Source organism: Martes martes, assembly GCF_963455335.1.
Source record: "Martes martes genome assembly, chromosome: 8".
Taxonomy (NCBI): Eukaryota; Metazoa; Chordata; class Mammalia; order Carnivora; family Mustelidae; genus Martes; species Martes martes.
In genome coordinates this window covers 65,940,726-65,960,937 of record NC_137895.1, presented here as the reverse complement: position 1 = coordinate 65,960,937, position 20,212 = coordinate 65,940,726, and the positions used below count along the sequence as shown (strand labels likewise).

The 20,212-nt window shown below is 33.2% G+C and overlaps 1 protein-coding gene across 4 annotated transcripts in view; it reads left to right on the top strand.

Annotated features, from left to right (window-relative positions):
- The window catches only part of CCDC91 (coiled-coil domain containing 91), a 362,303-nt gene that overhangs the window by 161,229 nt on the left and 180,862 nt on the right, over nucleotides 1-20,212 (top strand). For all 4 annotated transcript variants that reach the window (XR_013967309.1, XM_080812002.1, XM_080812003.1 and 1 more), the window contains one exon: nucleotides 4,587-4,664. Coding sequence is in view for 3 of the 4 variants with exons in the window: in XM_080812002.1 (XP_080668128.1) it covers nucleotides 4,587-4,664 (78 nt within the window). In the remaining variant the exon portion in view is untranslated. The remainder of the gene's footprint in view (nucleotides 1-4,586; nucleotides 4,665-20,212) is intronic.

Genomic DNA, 20,212 nt, shown 5'->3' with positions numbered 1-20,212 from the left:
CATGACTTTTGTGTGTTGACTTTGTATCTTACAACTTTGCTGAACTTGTTTATTAGATTTAATAGTATATTGCTTATTGGATCTAGTAATTATTACCAGTATATATAAAATCACATCTGCAAATAGGGATAGTTTCACTTCCTCATTTGTAATCTAGTAATTACTTAAGATGCCTTTTGTTTATTTTTCTTGCCTAATGCCTTTGCTAGACCTTCAGTACAATGTTAAGTAGAAGTGTCCAGGGTGTTCATTCTTGTCCTGTTTCTGATGTTAAAGTTTTAGTCTCTTGCCAATAATATGATGTTAGCACAGATGCCCCTTCTCAGGTTGAAGTTGTTGCTTCCTATTTTTAGTTTATTGAGTATTTTTTTTTTAAATATTTTTATTTATTTGATGGAGAGAGACACAGCAAGAGAGGGAAGACAAGCAGGGGGAGTGAGAGAGGGAGAAGTAGGCTTCCCACTGAATAGGGAGCCCGAGGTGGGGCTTGATCTCAGGGCCCTGGGATCATGACCTGGGCCGAAGGCAGACGCTTAATGAATGAGCCACCCGGGCGCCCCTATTGAGTATTTTTTTTAATCAAGAAATATGTTTGATCTTGTCATTGTTTTCCTCCATACTGAGATGGTCATGTGGGTTTATTATTTTCCTTTTTTGTTTTAAAATGGTGTATTAAATGGATTGATGTATGTGTTTTGAACCACCTTGGCATTCCTGAGATAAATTCCACTTCGTCCTTAGTGCATAATCCTATTAAAATGCTGTTGGATTCTGTTTGTTGCCATTTTATTAAAGAGTATTACATCTATATTTATAGGGCTCATTGCTTTGTACTTTTCTTATATTTTCTTTATCTGGCTTTGGATTAATGTAACACTGGTTACTCAGTCTTATATGTTACCAGACTGAAGATAACTATTATATTTTAATTATCACTTTATCCCCAGAGCCTAGCAGTCTGGCACATAGTAACAGTGTAAATTAAATATAATGCTTACTGAGAAAATTTGATATTAAATGATAGCATCAGGGAGAATTTTAGGTGATTGGCGACTATAAATTTCATAGTACTTGGAGAGTCTACATTTTCTACCTTGAATTATGGTGAATATTACTGACTATATCATTTTTAAAAATTTATGAAGTACATATTAAATATAACAGTCAAAATTTATCTTTAAATTTATCTAGATATCTAGATAACAGATATCTAGAATGATTATAGAAATCCATTATGTCAGTACTGAGAATTTCAGCATAATCCAACATATTTGCTGATAGCTGATATGTTCTCAGATACTATACAAAGCACTGAATTAATATTCCTTCTCTCTAGAAGATATAGCCATTTATAAAATGTTCATTGTCAGTTAAAATGTGTCATAGAGCATTTCGATTACTTATGAAATGTCTTTAAGAAAATGCCTTTTATGTTCATTGCTTAGTACATTGTACTCTGTGCTTTTTTAATAGCACACCAATACTTTTTTGATTTATGTCCTTGTTCAGGACTATAGTTACTAATTATCAAACTTGATCATTGCAATGATTCATATTCATCTCTAATTTGTAATTAATTAGGTAAAAGTAGAATACATTCTCAGTTTTACTTAATGGATCTAGGTTAATTTGTTTTTCTCAGACTAATTAATTCTAAATAGCTTTTTGACCTTTTTGGTTCTCAGTTTTTCTCAATTCTAAACTGAAGAGATTAGTTAATAATAGGTATTCTCAAGAGAGAAAAAACGTAAATTAGTATTTGATTACTTAAGTTTGGAAAATGCTGGTTTTAGTCAAGTTCAAGGTATTTCCTTCAGGGTTTGTCTGAGGTTTCATATGTTAAAGTATGTTGTTAATGTCCACAGTTTGACCATATTTGGCTATTTTATGTGAGCTGCTTATATATCACTGGCCTGAAAGTGAAACAAACATATGCATTCCAAGAACTGTGTGAGATGATCCACTATGATGTGGAAAGGAGATGTGAGAATATCTATTTCTATTTGCATGTTTTTTAATCTTGAAAAGTAAGAGAAGTACTTAGCACATGGATTGATGCTTTTTGCCCTCCATAGGTTCTTTTATGAAAATCTCAAGTTTTTTGTGAGATAACCTGACATGAATGGGAGATCCAAAGTGATGAGTTGATAGTGATGCCCTTCTTTGTTCCCTTGGTTTTAGTGTAATAGAGTACATAACTTGATTAACCAGGTATTTGGACTGTTATGTTATTTAGTTTTTATGGAAACAACTCTCATAGAAATGGAAAAATGACTCCAGAAGGATTGCTGCCATGAGCCATAGATTGATAATTACACCAACAAAAATCCATATTTATAACAAGTGCCCTCGGTGATTTTTTTTTTTAATATTATGGCAATTTTGGGAAATAGTGATTTAGCCACACTAAGGTATATAAAGGGATATCCCAGGAAGGGAAATTAGATGTTAATAATGAAATAGAACCTGTTAAATCAGTAAGGTACTATAACTAAGGAGAGATGATAAATAAGCAAGTGGAATCAGTAAATGGACAAAAATTATTGATATTATCTTTTATCCTAAATATAGTTGAGATTTAATTTTCTCCCAAAGTCCATTGAGGTGATGATGCAGTTATTCCTTGCAGTCATTCAGGATTTCAGGCTGGCAGAGGCTATGCCCTCTGCAGAACCTGGCTTTTGTTGTCATCTTGGGCATTGGCATCCAGCAAGCAAATAGGGGAAGAAAAGGAGTTCGTGGAAGATTGTGTGGAAGGTTTTTTGTGATTCAAGCCTGAAACAGTGTATAGCACTTCTCCGAAGCTGATATTCCTAAAGTAAATCCTTGATTGAGAGGTTATTCTATTTATATATTGTTAGACTCAATTGGCTCATTTTTTGTTTAGAATTTGTTTCTATACTTATAAAAGAGTGGTTCATAATTTTTTATTCTTTTTAATATCTGCAGAGTTAAGTATAAGGGATATGCTGTCCTAATAAGAGATGTGGGGAAATATTCCCTCATTTCCTATTCTCTGGAAGAGTTTGTGTAAGATTTCTCTTATTTCTTTCTTAAATTTATTAAAATCACCTGTTAAGTCATCTAGGCTTAGAAATTCCTTGGTCAGAGGTTTTCTTGTGTTTTTTTGTTGTTGTTTGTTTTTTAATTAATAAATTCAATTTTTTTTACACAAATAAAGACTTAAGATTTTTTTATTTTGTCTTTTAAACATTTTGGTAAGTTGTGCTTTTTCTTAGGGTTTTTTTAATTTTATCTAAAATTTAATTTTTGGATGTATTTATATCTTAATTGGTTTTTTTTAGAAATAGCTGTAGGTTCATGTTATGACCTAATTCATGTATGATATAAATTTTCATTTTTCTCCATTATTTTATTTATCATCTTGCTACATTTCATTTTTTGTCTTATTTTAGATTATTTTTTAAACGATTCTTTTGTTGCATGTCTATTTAATCTTTTTACTCTGTCCCATTTGTCATTTTAGATTTGTTTTTTATATTTCCCATAGTTTTATTCCTCTTCTCACTCTAATCTCTTTTATCCCCCACTCTTTTAGTTCTCTAATCCTGCTTCCTGCTGTGTTCATCTACTGTTTATGTCATCTGTTGAGTTATTAATAGTGCATATTTCTCAGCTGTAAAATTTCTATCTCATGATTTCCAGTTCTCTGATGAAAATCTGTATCCTATCCATTTTCTTCAGTTCTTCTCTACTTTCTTTAACATATGAATCATGCATATTTTTTTAAAGATTTATTTACTTATTTTAGAAAGAGAGAGGACATGAGCAGGAGGGGCAGAGGGAGAGGGAACTGGAGAGAGAATCCCAAGCTGACTCAGCACTGAGTGCGGATCCTGACCTGGGGCTGGGATCTCATGACACTGAGATCATGACCTGAGTTGAAACCAAAAGTCAGATGCTTAACCAACTGTGCCCCTGAATCGTAACATATTTTAAACGTTTTGATACCATCTAAATCATTCATGGGCCTATTCCTTTTGTCTTTTCTGTTTTCTGTGTTTTTGATCTCATCTTTTGTCAGCTTTGGTACTTTTGTATTGAAAACTGTACAGAGTGTTTGAAAAATTAGAATGGCTCTGTAGAATGTTAACATTCTCCAAAGAGAGTTCATCTATTCCTTTGCTAAGAAGATAGAATGGGGGATTGGTCACCTTAACCCAGCAGTTCTCTAACTTGGTTATGTATTAAACTATTGGTATGTGTATATTACTGGAGAACTAATAAAAAATATGTAGAGGCCTGAGCTTATTGAAGTAAAACAGTCCCTCCTGGCTCTTGATCCTGGAGCAGAATTGCCATATGCCCCAAGAGATAACACCATTGCTCTGTATTATCTCACCTCTCAGTATGATTTTCCTCTCGCAGTTATTGTTTTCCTGTTGTTTTTCATTGCTTCAGTCCTCCCTAATGGTTTTAAAGAAAACTTTATTTTTTCTCATTGTTTTTTAGCAGCATCAGTATGCCACAAACCACTCAATCATTCTCGGATGCAAGAGTCAATGGTTTTATTTTGTAAACAATAGAAGAAACCATGATTTCATTTTTTTGTTTTTGTTTTTCAGGAAAAACACAAACAAGAATTGGAAGACATGAGGAAAGCTGGTCATGAAGCTCTCAGCATTATTGTGGATGAATATAAGGTAGAGGTTTGGGAGTCTGCTTTCTCTGTCTTTTAAACTGTGGCATACTTTAGGAAAAAAGCTTGTTCACATTGGCATATGCAAACATATGCAATTATAGAATGACTGTAGTCTTATTTTAGTATAGAATTCTTTTCAATTGACCAATAAGTGTTTGTTGAAAGCTCACTTAGTAGATTACAAAGGTAATGCTGGATGCTGTTCTGCACCGGAGAAGTGCAGAACAGAACAGCATCCCGGATATAGAATATACAGCTGAAGGAGTTCAAGAACAAAATTCTATAGAATTAATTACTAGATTAGCTTGCATCTATACTGTGTTTCTACCTCTTTTAGATGAAAAAAGGCATGATACATGCATCTGAAAAATATTGTGGGTAAAGGGGATTAAGAGAGAAAATTTGTATGAATATTGTTATAGAAATCATGATAAATGTCAATATCAGAGATACACAGAACATTATTCTTTGATTCTATGCATAAGCTTAATCATTTAAAGCAAACTGAGGACTGGCATGTTGCAAGCTTTCAAGATAGTCTGAACTTCAAAAAGTTGGTCCATTAGTTGTATCTGATGGATGTAATTTTGCTTTCTAGTTCACATTGTGTCAAGAGCCAATATTGTGAACCTAACTTTCTCTTATTGGTGGGTAATAACTGAAAATAAAGATTTTATTTTCATGCTAAAAATAAAGTCCTTTTCCCCCTAAATTTCATGGTAAGTCATTTTTTTTCCCCCACAAAAAATAGAGGAATATATTCTTGCTGAAATTACATTCAGACAATTCTCCCCAGAGGTAGCCACTATTAGCAGTTTGATGTGAGCCTTCTAGAGGATTGTCTCCATTTTTGCATATGTACATATGCTAATACTGTATTATATACTTTTTTGATTTGTTTTTACAGGAAATGTTATTCCACTCAATCCATTCTTTTCTTTCTGTATTTATTCAATATGATTTGTATTTTAGTATCAGTACATATGAACTTATTTTTTGTTCTATAGTATTCCACAGGATGTATATGTATGTATATACATACATATATATATATATATATGTATACACATACCATAATTGGTTTAACTGTACCAGTATAGGTAAGCATTTAGTTTGTTCTTGGTTATTCTTTACTACAGTAAAAGTTTTTTTAAAAAAAAAATCCTTCTACCACATGTAGAATACAGAAATTTTTTTTTTTTTTTTAGATTTTATTTATTTATTTGACAGAGAGAGAACACAAGCAGGGGAGCAGAAAAGAGAGAAGCAGGCTCCCTGCTGAGCAGGGTCCCCGAATTAGGGCTTGATCCCAGGACCCTGGGATCATGACCTGAGTCGAATGTAGCCGCTTAACCTGCTGTGAGCCACCCAGGCATCCCAAAATACAGAAATTTTCTGTTGATTAAACTTCATCCTTGGGCTTGGTGGAAATTAATGTCATTTTAGTTAGCTAGTAATATAGTGTCAAAAAGCTTCTTATGACAAGTCATTTGGATAAAAGTAGAAAAAGAAGTGTACCCAGAATTAATTTAACTAAAAGTACTTCTTTTTTTTAAACCCAAGGTAAATAGTGTAGTAGATATGTGTTGGGACATAAAAGGTCATTTTTATGACCACACCCAATATAGAAACTCGTGCCATTGTCAAGATGGTCATTAAAAAATGTCAGCTTTTTGCAGCTGTGATTATTGGCTCTTTTTATAATATTGTGAAATTTTAGCTCTACTAATGTCAATCAGCTTAACAGTTATTGAATTGGGTAAAAGTATAGGATCTATTTTGAACTATCATCTTCCCCCTCCCTAAGCTAAGGGTGGGAAGAATTAGAAAACTGGAATTTATATAATTCTCCTGGTGAATTAAATGATATATTCTTGGGTGAATTTGTATTTTACTTATTTTTATTTATGAATTCTCAAATGTTTTAAAAGCATTTACGTTGTGTTTGAACTTGTGTTTTTCTGGACAGCTCCATGTTTGATATTTTAAATTCTTTTCTGATTCTACCTCCACATATTTCATTTGCTGAAAACACGTTTATTGTGTATTGCTTTTGATACTGACAACTAATGAGGTTAAAAGCATAAGTGAGAATTTTGCCAATACATTTTACAAATTGTAATTTGGAGAAACTTGGTTGAGAACTACTCATTTCACCTCTTTTTTGTCTGGTATCATTATTTGATATCCATTTGGAGAGGATTTAAAGTTTCAAGCATTGGGTATCATGATTTGCTTAACAGGATTAGGAATCAAGTCAAGTAGCCTACAAAATTATATTTAATTTGTCATATACTTATTGTCAGTTAAACTAGATAAAGTTTTGTAGCAGGGAACTTTGTATAAATACATTTCATATAGCATTCCATATTGATTTATTGATGATCTTCATATTTTTGTACAATGATGTTATATTACTGTGAGAAGGAATAAGATCTGATACATTAATTATATAACGTTTTCAGTTGGTATGTTCTAAAAACATATGGAGAATCAACTTCAAAGTAAGATAGGAAAAAATAAAGTACTTCAGGTAGGAAAAAGAGGCATTGGTTTCCTCGTAGGTTAGATGTCTTTATAATTTAAGTGTTGATTTGTGACCCACTATGGAACAGAAAAAGAAACAATATATTTTTTTTCCATTTGAAATTCAAACTTGAGATGGTCGTGTGATAATTACTGTATTATGTGTCTCTTTTTTAGACATTGACTTACTTTTTGTTGATATCTTTTAAAGCTTCCTTTTGCTAAAGTATATAAATATTTTGATGGATGATTTATGAATTATTAGATAACTCAAAAACAAATGAAAATACAACTTCTAATTACTATTGCTAACAGAAGTTGTATGAACATTCTCTTTGATTTACTCTTTACTTAATTCAAGAAACACTGACTTCCTTCATTATGCCAGAGACTCTTGTGGATATAGCACTGAAGAAGATAGTTCTTTGGTCCAATGGAATATATATTACACATCCACCCATGCACATGCACGGATCATATGTAGGTAGTAAGTCACCGAAAACCATAGCTTCTCTTGATGCTTTGACTTTTACCCCTCCTTCCCGTGAAGGCATTTGCTCAAATATGCAACTAGACTAGAGAAATTTGTACCTTTTTACTACCATTCCTGGCTTTTAGGGATCTTATATTCTTGCGGTCGGTTATCTTGGACTAGATGTTCTAAGTCATTTTGCCCTGTCCAAGCTGAGTTGAGGAATATGGAAAAAAAAATCGTTAGAAAAGATAGTGAAAAATACAAATGAAATAAGATAAGAATGATAAAAGCCTAAAAATTAACAGGCAGGAAGATGCATTATTTTTATGTTAATCATTCCTTCCAGAAAGGTGAAGTAGATCCCGCCCACCCCTCCACCCCCCAACTATTTTTCCTGCTATACAGCTAAAAAAAATCCTTGGACATTATGTATAGAACAGACTTAAAATCCTGAAAGACAGAAGGCAGACTGCCTAGGGACTCTGGGATCCAGGTAACTACATGACACTGGGGTCCCTGGATTTTCTTCTTCCTTAATTTAGTTGATTCGGTTCTGGAGAAGTGAACAACCCAGAAGTACCAAATAGGCACTGATGACAAATTCTAAGAAAAGGCTGCTGTCTCCGTCCAAAAGACCAGGAAAGCCTCCAGGTAGCAAGACTCTTAGATAATAACCATTTTACTCCCACCAAACACCCAGAACATAATGTGGCACCACCCTCCAGTCCAGCCAACAAAAGCTGGTTAAGGGTTGTAGACTTTCACCTTCCCTAGGCTACTGTGAGATAGCTTTCCTCTTCTCCGTTGGGAGACTTCAGAGAAGGCTGATTTTCAGTCCCACGGGACAATAAATCCTCTCCTCCCAAGTGTCAGGGTAGGCCGTGTAGGAAGCCTAGACTTCACCCTACCCTGATGGTAGTGAGCCACTTTCTGTACTATCAAGGTACCCACAGATGTTTAAGGAAAGTCAAGGCTTTTATTATTGCTCAGTGGTAGTAAGGTCAGCCCTCTAAAGTGTCAGTGAAGGTTATTTGGGGAACAATAAGATGGCAGCCCTGCTTCTGTCAGCTGGAGTGAAGTCATTGAAGGCTTTGTGTGCTGAACTCCCAGCCATGTCCAGCAATAATGAGGAGATTCTTGTTTCCCCTGCCCTGAGTATCAGTGGAGAATGAGTCAGGAACCTGGATTTAGTACCTGGCTGTTCCCCTCTTGCCCTGTTGGAGTAAGTCTTATCAGAGGAAGTCTGCCTAAAGCAAAATTTAAAATACCCAAATTTCAATTGAAAATCAGTACCCATACTGAAACAAGAATATCTCATCTTGAGTGAAAACAAGATAATGAACAGAAGCTAACACTGAGGTGACACCAATGTTAAAATTATCTGACAAGGATTTTAAGTGTCCATCATAAAAATGTTTTAACAAGCAATTATGTATATGCTTGAGACAAATGAAAAAAATAGGAAGTCTCAGCAAAAGAATAGAAAGTCTTCAGCGAAGAAATAGATTATATATAGAAAGAACCAAATGAAAATTTTAGAACTTAAAAATACAATACAAAAAAAATTCAGTATATGGGCTCAATGTCATAATGGAAAAATGGGAAATAACCCATGAACTTGAATGAACTTGAAAATAGCAAATATAAGTCACCCAGTTTGAACAGTAGAGAGAAAATAGACTCAAAACAAATGAGCAAGGATTTAAGGATACCTGTGTGATTATAACAAAAGATCTAAAATTCATGTCATCAGAATCCTGGAAAAAGAGGAGAAAGAGGATAGAGCTGAAAATATATTCAAAGAAATACTGGCTGAAAATTTCCCAAATTTGGCTAAAGAAATAAAACTACATATTCAAGAAGCTGAGTGAACTCTTAAACAGGATTAACCAAAATAATAATAATACCAAAATCAAAACAAGTAAAAACCACTAAGACCCACTGTGATTCTTAATTTTATGTGTTAAGTTGGTTAGGCCATGATGCCCCGATATTGGTCAAACATTATTCTGGATATTTTTGTTAGGATTGGTTCCACATAAGATCAACTGACATTTGTATTTGTGGACCTTGAGTAAAGCAGATTGCCCTCCATGAGTGGGTGATTCTCACCCAACTGTTAGAAGGTTAGAAGGTTTTAATAGAACCTCATCAATAAGGTATTTTGCTATCAGCCTTTTAGACTTGAACTGCAGCATTGGCTCTTCTCTGGATCTCCAGTCTGCCATTCTACCCTGCAGATAATTAAATTTGCCAGTGTTCACTTTTCTGGGAGCCAATTTCTTAAAGTCAGTCTTTCTCTCTGTATATACATCCTTTGGTTCTATTTCTCTAGGGACCCTGACTGCTACACACATTATAGTCAAACATCTAAAAACTAAAGACAAAGAAAAAAAAAATCTTGAAAGCAGTGGAGAAAGATGGCATTTGACCTACAGGAAATCAATTAGATTTACATTGGATTTTTCATCAGAAACCAGGGAGGCCAGAGGGAAATGGAACAACACTGAACGAAAATAAGTGTCTACTCAGATTTTTATATCCGATGAAAATATGTTTCTGCAATGAAGGGAAGAAATCAAGATGTTCTCAGATAAAGGAAAAGTAAGAGGATTTGTCATAGCAAACCTACTCTAAGAGAATGGCTAAGGAAGTTATCCAAACCAAAGGGAATTAATAAAGGAAGGAATTTTGGAACATTGGGAAAGAACAAAGGAAAGGACAAGATTGTGGATAAATGCAATAGACTTTCTTTTTTTTTTCAGTTTTCTAAATTATATTTGTTAAATTAAAAATATGTAACATTGTTCAATGTGGTTCTTAATGTATGTAAAGGAAAATTGAAGAAAATTATATTGTAGGGCTGCCTGGGTGGCTCAGTGGGTTAAGTGTCTGCCTTCAGCTCAGGTCATGACCTCAGTGTCCTGGGATCAAGCCCCAAGTCATGCTCCCTGCTCAGCAGGGAGCCTGCTTCTCCCTCTCCCTCTGCTGCTTCCCTGCTTGTGCTCTCTCTCTCTCTCAAATAAATAAATAAAATCTTAAAAAAAAAAAAAGAAAATTATATTGTAAACAAGGAAGAGGGACAGACATAAACTTAACTTGAACTGATAAAAGGCTAACACCAGCAATGGTGTGATTTTTTTTTAATTTGGTAGTATCGCAGATTTATTTACTCCTACCTACAATCTATTCCATGGTAAAACTTGAGATTTCTTTAGAGTTTGGTTGCAAAATTATAAACTATCAAAATCATTTGGAGCTACTTTACATTTGTATTTCAAAAATCATAATGAGTTTAAAATGTAATAGAAAAGGCTTTTTCTCCATTTGTTACTGTGATTTCTAAGAGCCTGAATTAATCAGTAATTATCATCACAGAGGAAAGTTTACTAATCATGTATTTTGATTTTGAGTAAGCTAGTGATATTTTAATATTTTTTAATTTTTGTTTTGAACATCTTTATTGAGATATAGTTCACATATTACAGAATTCACCAATTTAAAGTTTATAATTCTCTTGTTTTTAGTATATTCACAGAATTATACAGTCATCACCACAATGTAATTTCAGAGCATTTTCAACACCCTGCCTGAAACCTTATATCCTTTAACAGTCATTCTTCACTCCTTGCCCAACCACCTGTTTTCTAGCCCTTGGTAACCATTAATCTATATTATGTCACTATAGATTTGCATCTTCTGGACATTTTGTATAAATAGAATCATACATTTTGTGATTTTTTTGATTGACTTTCACTTAGCATATTTTCGATGTTCATGCACGTTGTTGCATGTGTTAGTATTTCATTCCTTTTTTATTGTCCAGTAATATTCCATTGTATGGGTATACCACATTTTATTTATCCTTTCATCATTAATCTCATTTGGATTGTGTTCATTTTTCAACTATTGTAAATAACACTGTGTGGATGTATATTTGCAATTCTCCTTGGTATATACCTAGGGTTGGAATTACTGGATTGTATGGCTATCTATGTTTAACATTTTGAGGAACTGCCGGAATGTTTCTGGCTGCACTATTTTATATTCCAGCCAGCAGTGACTGAGGGTTCTCGTTTCTCTCCATCCATACCAACACTTGTTATTTTCCATTAAAAAAAAAAAATTAGCCTCCTATTGCATTTAATTGGCATTTTAGATCTTGATCCATTTTGAGTTAATTATTGTTGTGATATGAAGAAGGGATGGAACTCTTTCTTTCTTTCTTTCTTTTTTTTTTTAATGTGCATATCCAGTTGTTTCCAACATCATTTGTTGAAAAGACTGTCCTTTCCTCATTGAATTGTGTTGGGATCTTTGTCAAAAATTAACTGTCTGTGTGGGGATTTATCTGTAGTCTCTTAATTCCTTTTCATTGAACTATATGTCTGTCTCAATGCTGTTACCACACTTTTTATTACTGTAGCTTTATAGTAAGTTTTTGATTTGGGGAAATGTATATTGTCCAACTTTGTTGTTGTTCCAATTTTTTTGGCTTTTCTAAGTCACTTACATTTTCATATGAGTTTTAGTATCAGTACATGAATTTTGAAAAACATCCTAATGGGATTTGATTTGTATTTGCATTGAATATGTAGACCAGTTTGGGAAGTATTGCCATTTTAATAGTATTAAGTTTTCTGATACATAATTATGAAATATCTTGCCATTTATTTTATCATCTATTATAGTTTTCACTGTATTCTTTTTAATGATATTATAAAATGAATTGTTCCTATTAATTTCATGTTCAGATTTTTCAATGCTAGCATATAATAATATGATTAATAATAACAGGACAGGATTGATTTTGTTTATTTGTTCTGATATATATGTTCATTAGTTCTAATAGTTTTTTAATAGATTTATTAGGATTTTCTATATATTAGATCATGCCACTTGCCACCTGCACCTCTTTCCAGTCTGGGTGCCTTTTATTTTTTTTCCTTGCCTGATTGTCCTGGCAAGACCTCCAATACAATTTGAATAAGAGCTGCAAGAATATACATGATCTTAGGGCGACAGTTATTAACCATTTAAGTATCTTGTTACAAGTGGGTTGTAAATAGATGATCTTCATTAAGTTGAAGAAATTACTTTCTATTTCCAGTTTATTGAAAAACATTTTTTAATCATGAAAGGTTACAGAATTTTACCCAGTGCTATTTGTGTCTTTTGAAATGATAATTTTTTCCTTATAATATGGTATATTCTACTTGATTTTTGGATGTTAAATCTGTTTTGCATTCCTGAGATAATCTCACTTGGTCATGGTGTATAATTTTTTTATGTGTTGCATCAATCAGTTTGTTAATATTTTGTTGAGTATTTTGTATCTTTATTCATAAGATATTGGTTTGTCATTTTCTTTGGTGTCTTGCAGGCACCTAATATCAGTATAATACTATCAGTATAGTATTTGCTATCAATATAATACTTTACTCAAAATGAGTTAGGATATGTTCTCCTTTCTTTAATTTTTTGGAAGAGTTTATAAAGGATCAGTATTAATTATTAAGAATTGTAGAATTCACCAATATAACCATGTGATACTGGATTTTTCTGCGTGAGAGTTTTTTGTTTTGTGTTTTTTAAATAAATTCAGTCGCCTGTTAGTGATCTTTCTTTTCTTCCTGAGTTTGGTAATTTTGTTTTTCTAGGAATTTAGTTCTTATATCTAAGTGATCTAATTTTTAGCATGTAGTTGTTTATAGTATGCTCTTACAGTGCTTTTATTTTTATAAGGTAAATAGCGCTGTCTCCTCTTTCATTTCTCATTTTGTAGTTTGAGTCTTCCCTCTTCTCCATTTGGTCAATTTATCTAAAGGTTTCTTCATTTTGTTTGTGTCTTCAAATAATTAACTTTTGGTTTTGTTCATTTTCTGCCATTTTCTGTTCTCTTATTTACTAATTTCCACTCTAACCTTTATTTTGCATAGCCTTCTGCTTACTTTGGCCTTAACTTTGTTGTTTTTCTAGTTTGTTAAAATTGATAAGTAGGTGAAATATGTAATACCTTTTTCTGATTAATATCTTTTTCTTTTTAATAAACATTTATGTTTTCCCCTTGATTCTTATTAATTTCATCCCATAAGTTTGTATGTTGTATTTTCATTTTTGTTCATGTAAAAGAATTTATAATCCTCATTGTGATTTCTTCCTTAATACATTGTTTCTTTAGAAAAGTGTGTAATTTATATATATGAATTCCCCAAATTTCTGGCTGTTATTAATTTCTAATTTAATTTCCTTTGGTTGGAAAACTCACTTTGATGATTTTGATTGGGGGTGAATATTCTGTAGATGTCTCCAGGTGCATTCAGTTGGTTCATAGTGTTGTTTAACTCTTCCATCTGCTGTTGGTAATATGCTTAGTTTTTCTGTCCTTTATTGATTGTATGGATATCAAAGTATCCATTATTGTTGAACTCTTTGTTATTCTGTCACATTTTGTTTCATATGTTTTGTTCACTGCATATGTTTTTAAGTATTGTATCTTCCTAATCTATTGACCCTTTTATTCTTGTAAGATGCTCTGGTATGATTTTTTTTCCTTTTAAAGTCTGGTTTGTTTGTTTGTTTTTTCTGACATTAGTATAGCCACTCCAGCTCTGCTATAGTTTTTTATTTGCATGGTGTATCTTTTCCCATCATTCTCCCATTTTCCCATTATATTAATTTTTTTTTAAATTTGATTTTATTTTTTCAGTGTTCCCAGATTCGTTGTTTATGCACCACGCCCAATGCTCCATGCAATAAGTGCCCTCCACAATACCCACCACCCCGCTCACCCAATCCGTCACCCCCTTCCCCTCCAAAACCCTTTGTTTCTCAGAGTCCACAGTCTCTTATGGTTCGTCTCCTGCTCTGAGTTCCTCCAACTCATTTCTCCTGTCCTTGTCCTAATGTCCTCCATGTTATTCCTTATGTGCCACAAGTAAGTGAAACCATCTGATAATTGACTCTCTCCTTGACTTATTTCACTCAGCATAATCTCCTCCAGTCCCATCCATCATCATTAGCCATCAGGAAGATTCAAATCAAAACCACATTAAGATACCACCTTATACCAGTGAGAATGGCCAAAATTAACAAGACAAGAAACAACAAGTGTTGGAGAGGATGTGGAGAAAGGGGAACCCTCTTACACTGTTGGTGGGAATGCAAGCTGGTGCAGCCACTTTGGAAAACAGTGTGGAGGTTCCTTAAGAAATTAAAAATAGAACTTATCCCATCCTTTTATTTTGAACCAGTTTGTATCTTTGAATCTAAATTGTCTCTTGTACGAATACGGTTATGCACCTTTTTAAAATGTAATTGCTTTTTAAATCAATTAAGAGAAGAACAGAGCAGAAATAACCAATTATATTGTCTTTTAAAACTACCTACATGATTAACTTTACTGGCATGCTTTATTCATGTGGATTGAGTTATTGTCTGATTTTACTTGTTTTAGCTTTAAGAACATCTATAGTATTTACTGTAAGTTATGTCTGCTAACAATGAATTATCTTGAAGTAGCTTTTGTTCATTTTCATTCTTTAAAGATAGTTTTCTACTTTTAAAAGCTTTTTTATTTCCTTTTGTTGGATATAAGATTCTCGTGAGACAAGTTTTTTGTTTAGTTTTAGCACTTTGAAAATGTCATCCCATTACCTTCTCTCTTTCATTATTTCTAATGAGAAGTAAGCTCTTAATTTTTTCGTGGTTATCTTGTATGTGATGAATCATTTTTCTACTCTTTTCAAATTGTTTCTGTTTTTGTCTTTTAGCATTTTGATTGTAATATGTCTGGGTGTGTATCTCTTTTAGTTTTTCCTACATGGAAGTCATTGAGCTTCTTATATGTATAGATTGTATTTTGTCACTGTGGGGAGTTTTCAGCCATTATTTCTTTAAATATTTTTTATTCTCTTCTTCCTTTGTGTTACTTTCCCTATGTACATGTTGGTCTGCTTAATACTGTCTCACACTTTTCTGAGGCTCTATTCATTTTTCCTCATTATTTAAACTCTGTAGTTCAGGTTTCACAGTCTTTATTGATACTTCTTCAGATTTACTGATTATTTTTCTCTCAGTTCAAACCTAATATTTAGAAGCTACAAAAAATAATTTATTGCTAAAAAATGCTTAACCATCATCTGAGATTTCAGCTAGTCATAATATCTTTTTTGCTGGTAGAGGGTTTTGCCTCGATGATGATGGCTGCTGACTGATCAGGGTGGTGGCTGCTGAAGGTTGGGGTGGCTGTGGCAGTTTCTTAAAATAAAACAACATTTCTCTGTGGTGGAGAACTTCTCTGAAGTTTGCCACATCGATTGACTGTTTCTTTTATGAATGATTTCTCTGTAACATGCAATGCTGTTTGATAGCATTTTACCTACAAAATTTTTCATTTTTTTGTTCTACGTTTCCACTCCAGAATTTCCCGTTGTTTCTTTTGTACAAATCCTTCTTTATTGATAGTGTGTATTTTACTAGATGTTATTTAATTATTTAAGCATTGTTCTCTTTAGTTCTTCAAACATTTTTTCAATAGGTGCTTTGAAGTCTTTTTCTGCTAAGTAATGTGTAGACCACATCAAAGGCAGTTTCTGTTGACTCCTGTTTTCCCTGTGTATGTGACACAGTTTAATAGTTCTTTTCATGTCTAGTAATTTTTTATTGAAAACTAGACATTTTAGATAAAATATAGTAGCAACTTTGTGTCTTCAGTCCTCCGAAGACTTTGTGCTTTTGTTTGTTGATTGTTTAGTGAAGTTCATTTTTTTTTAATTGTGCAGCTTTTGTAGAGTAAAATGGATATTTACATATTATTTCTGACTATGAGAAATGACTGTTTTAGAACCATGCTTTCTTTAACTATCTCTTTCCTGGACTCTCTTTTGTGATTCTGACTTGTCTATGTTTTATCATAAGTAGCTGTTAGTTTCTGTTAATTTCTAGTTTATTGCTCTAATGTTTGTGACAGTGCCCTAGAATATCCATTGATCCCCAGCCTGATTCACTTATACGTCAGTTATAGATCATTCCCTTTGCTATGGGTGCTTTGTGTGCTAGAGCCTTGCTATAACCCTTCCCTGTTGTAGAACCTATGGACTGTGCACAGGCCCTGGAAGAATAGGATGCTTAATTTTCTCTTCATTGGCTTCCTCACCCAGATCCTTCTTTTACAGTTGGCAGCTATGCATGAGGGCGAGAGGGTAGGTACAGTTCTGCTACATGGCTGCCACCATTGCTCAGTATAGATCTTCTGTAATACAGAGTTCATGAGGAAGGGATTGTCAAGTGTTTATAGCTGTTAAATATCTCTGGAATAATTCTTTTACCTTAGGAACATACTAGAGATGGGAACTGGCATTTGTCTTCTGAGCCCATCCGAGCAGCTGTCCTGCAATACAGAGCTGTGCAGAAAAGAATTGTATTTTTTTACCAGCTGCCCTATTTATGTGATGTAAGCCTTCTGCAGCATAGAGCTATGGAACATAGGATCTATTAATGTTCACCAGCTGCCAAGACCACCAGGAATGATTTTTACACTAATAGGTTGGGAAAGATGGGAGCTGTCACTCAGCTGCTGAGCCTGTTGAAATTGTTCTTCTGCAAGGCTCAGCTGTGGGTGAATGGGTGAAGTTCTAGATTGAGTATCATAATTTCCTTCTGTTCTTACAAGGTTTCTATAAACTTTGTTTAATAAATGCTGCTCAATTTATTGTAAGCCCTTTGATAAATGTCCAGTGACTTTGAATGCTTGTTCTTGCTTAAAAGATACATGAAGTTAGAGAATTCTCTGAGCTCTTAACATTAACATTCCAGAAATCCCAGACCACCCCCCTTATTTATTTTAATATGTATTAAAATAGTGATTACTTATTACATATGTTCTTCACTTAACAAGTTATCCTGGGATCAGGGAATATCTAGGAGCCATGACATTCTTTTTATCTCTCTCTGTATTGACAAGGGTTGAGGATTTGTGTACACCATCCTGTCATATATGAGTACATCAACCTTTGGATTGTTGCTGATTTCTTTTTCTAATGCTTTTCTAAAATGTGACTTTTTTTTTTTACATGAGTAAATTCTGATATTATACCACTTACACATTTTAGAATATGCTTTGGGTTTTGTTTCAGCAAATTGCCATGGATTTAAATACTAATTTAAAGCTTAATGATTTAAATGCCAGTCTTACTTTTTTTAATATTGGTAATCAAATGAAAGGAAAAAAAAAACCCTTAAGTTCTAATTCATTTGCTTAGCACATTTGTGCACCTAATACACTCAAATGAAATAGCACTTATTAAAGTTCCCAAATGATGTGATCAACAGTTTCTAATTAAAAAATAGAAATAAGCTGTGTTATGATTTCAACTTTTCACAAAGAATTAAAAGTTCTGATTCACCTTTAATTAGCCCTGTGTAGACATAACTTGGGTATATTGTGGGTTTGGTTCCAGACCTCCACAGTAAAGTGAATATAACAGTAAAGTGATTCAAATGAATTTTTTGGTTTCCCAGTGCATATAAAAGTCATGTTTACACCATACTGTAGTCTGTTAAGTGTGTAGTAGCATTATGTCCAGAAAAGTATGTACCTTCACTAAAAATACTTTATTGCTAAAATGCTTAACCATCATTGAGATTTCAGCTAGCCATAACTTCTTTTTGCTGGTGGAGGGTCTTGCCTCGATGTTGATGGCTGCTGACTCATCAGGGTGGTGGTTGCTGAAGGTTGAGGCATCTGTGGCCATTTCTTAAAATCAGATAATGGTGAAGTTTGCTGCATTGTTTTACTCTTCCTTCTATGAATGATTTCTCTGTAACATGCAATGCTGTTTGATAGCATTTTACCCATAGTAGAACTTCCTTTGAAATTGGAGGTAGTCCTCTCAAAATCTCTATTGCTTTATCAGCTGAGTTGATGTAATATTCTTTCTTGCCATTTCAACTATCTCAACAGCATTTTACCAAGAGTAGATTCCACCTCAAGAAACCACTTTCTTTGCTCATCCACAAGAAGGAACTCCTGCTAAAGTTTTTTTTTTAGGAGATTGTAGCAATTTAGGTGTAATAATAATGAAAAAGTTTAAAATAATGAGAATTACCAAAATGGGACACAAAGACATGAAATGAAGAAATGCTTTTGAGAAAATGACATTGATACACTTGCTTCACGTGGGTTGCCACAAGCCTTCAATCTATAAAAAGCACAATACCTGTGAAGCAAAATGAGATGAAGCACAATAAAACAAGGTATCCATGTGTTTAGCTGACCTCATCAAATTGGAATTCAGTTATTTTGTAACTCCTCATTTTACAACTTCAAACCATCCACTGCAGGAACTTGGTAAATATCCGTATTTAAACAACTTGAAGATCCAAAGTTATTTTGTACTCTTATTATGTTTTATGTACTCATATTCTTAACTTTTTCTACCTTTAATAATGATATATAATAATTTATATTTTTTTAATCTATGAATTCCCAAAAGAGTGTTGCATTTCTGCAAAACTTTCTACTTTGGGACTGCCAAGTACTTCTGTTAGTAGAACTAACTGATTATTTTGAAGTCAATCAGGCCTTGATCAAAGCCCCATTTCTGGTACTTAGGAACAGGATGACCTTGGGCAGTTTCTTACATATGAATTTTAATTTCCTCTTGAGTAAATGGGGGAATAAACCATAGAACCTATCCATAGGAGCATTGTGAGGATCCAGTGAGATAACGTATATTACTTGGCTAATAATAATAATGCCGTTAATAAATACTAGTTGTTATAGTTATTGGTATACCAATTTTCTAGCATAGCAATTTTGACGCATTGCCATTATTTTACAGCTGATTAGTAATGAGTTTACTTTTCAAAATGATACATTGTGAATTCTTGTTTCAGTTTTCTTTTTAGAACTATCCACTTAAGGGAAAGAGATTGTGGACCAGCCCTGCATATTCCTGGGCTCCTGTTAAAAAGCCAGCATTCTTCTGATCATTTAGAAAATAAATAGCTTGCTCCAGATTGATGAAAGGACATGTGAAATTCTGCTAAAGTACAGAAGAAAACAAAGCTCAAATTAAGCTAATGTGCTATATATGCCAACTTTTCCCATAATGTTTACTTAATTTTGTTTACTTTTTCTTCCATGTCATAATTTAAAAAATCTTTTATACTGATAATTAACAACAGTAAAATAAATGTAGATCTTGGAAGGCTTTCCATAGGAGCATGCCACATCTAAGATTGTTTACATAAGAATTTTCCTTTACTTGTTTCATTGGGCTTTTGTCTTTAAATTGTCATTCTTCGTTACATGCACTGGCTCAGACTTAGCAATTCTTTTATGTCTATAGTTTTCTCTATCAAGGATTATTATCCATGATGTAGACTGTCTTAATTTTTTTTAAGTTAATGGGTAGTTGCATTACTATAATGCTTTTTTGCTTAAGATGACTTTAACAGTTTTCACTGATCAGGATTTCTTAATCCTTTGGTTCCCACCATTTGCAGTACGTAATAAATTACTCATGATGCCTTTTTTTTTTTTT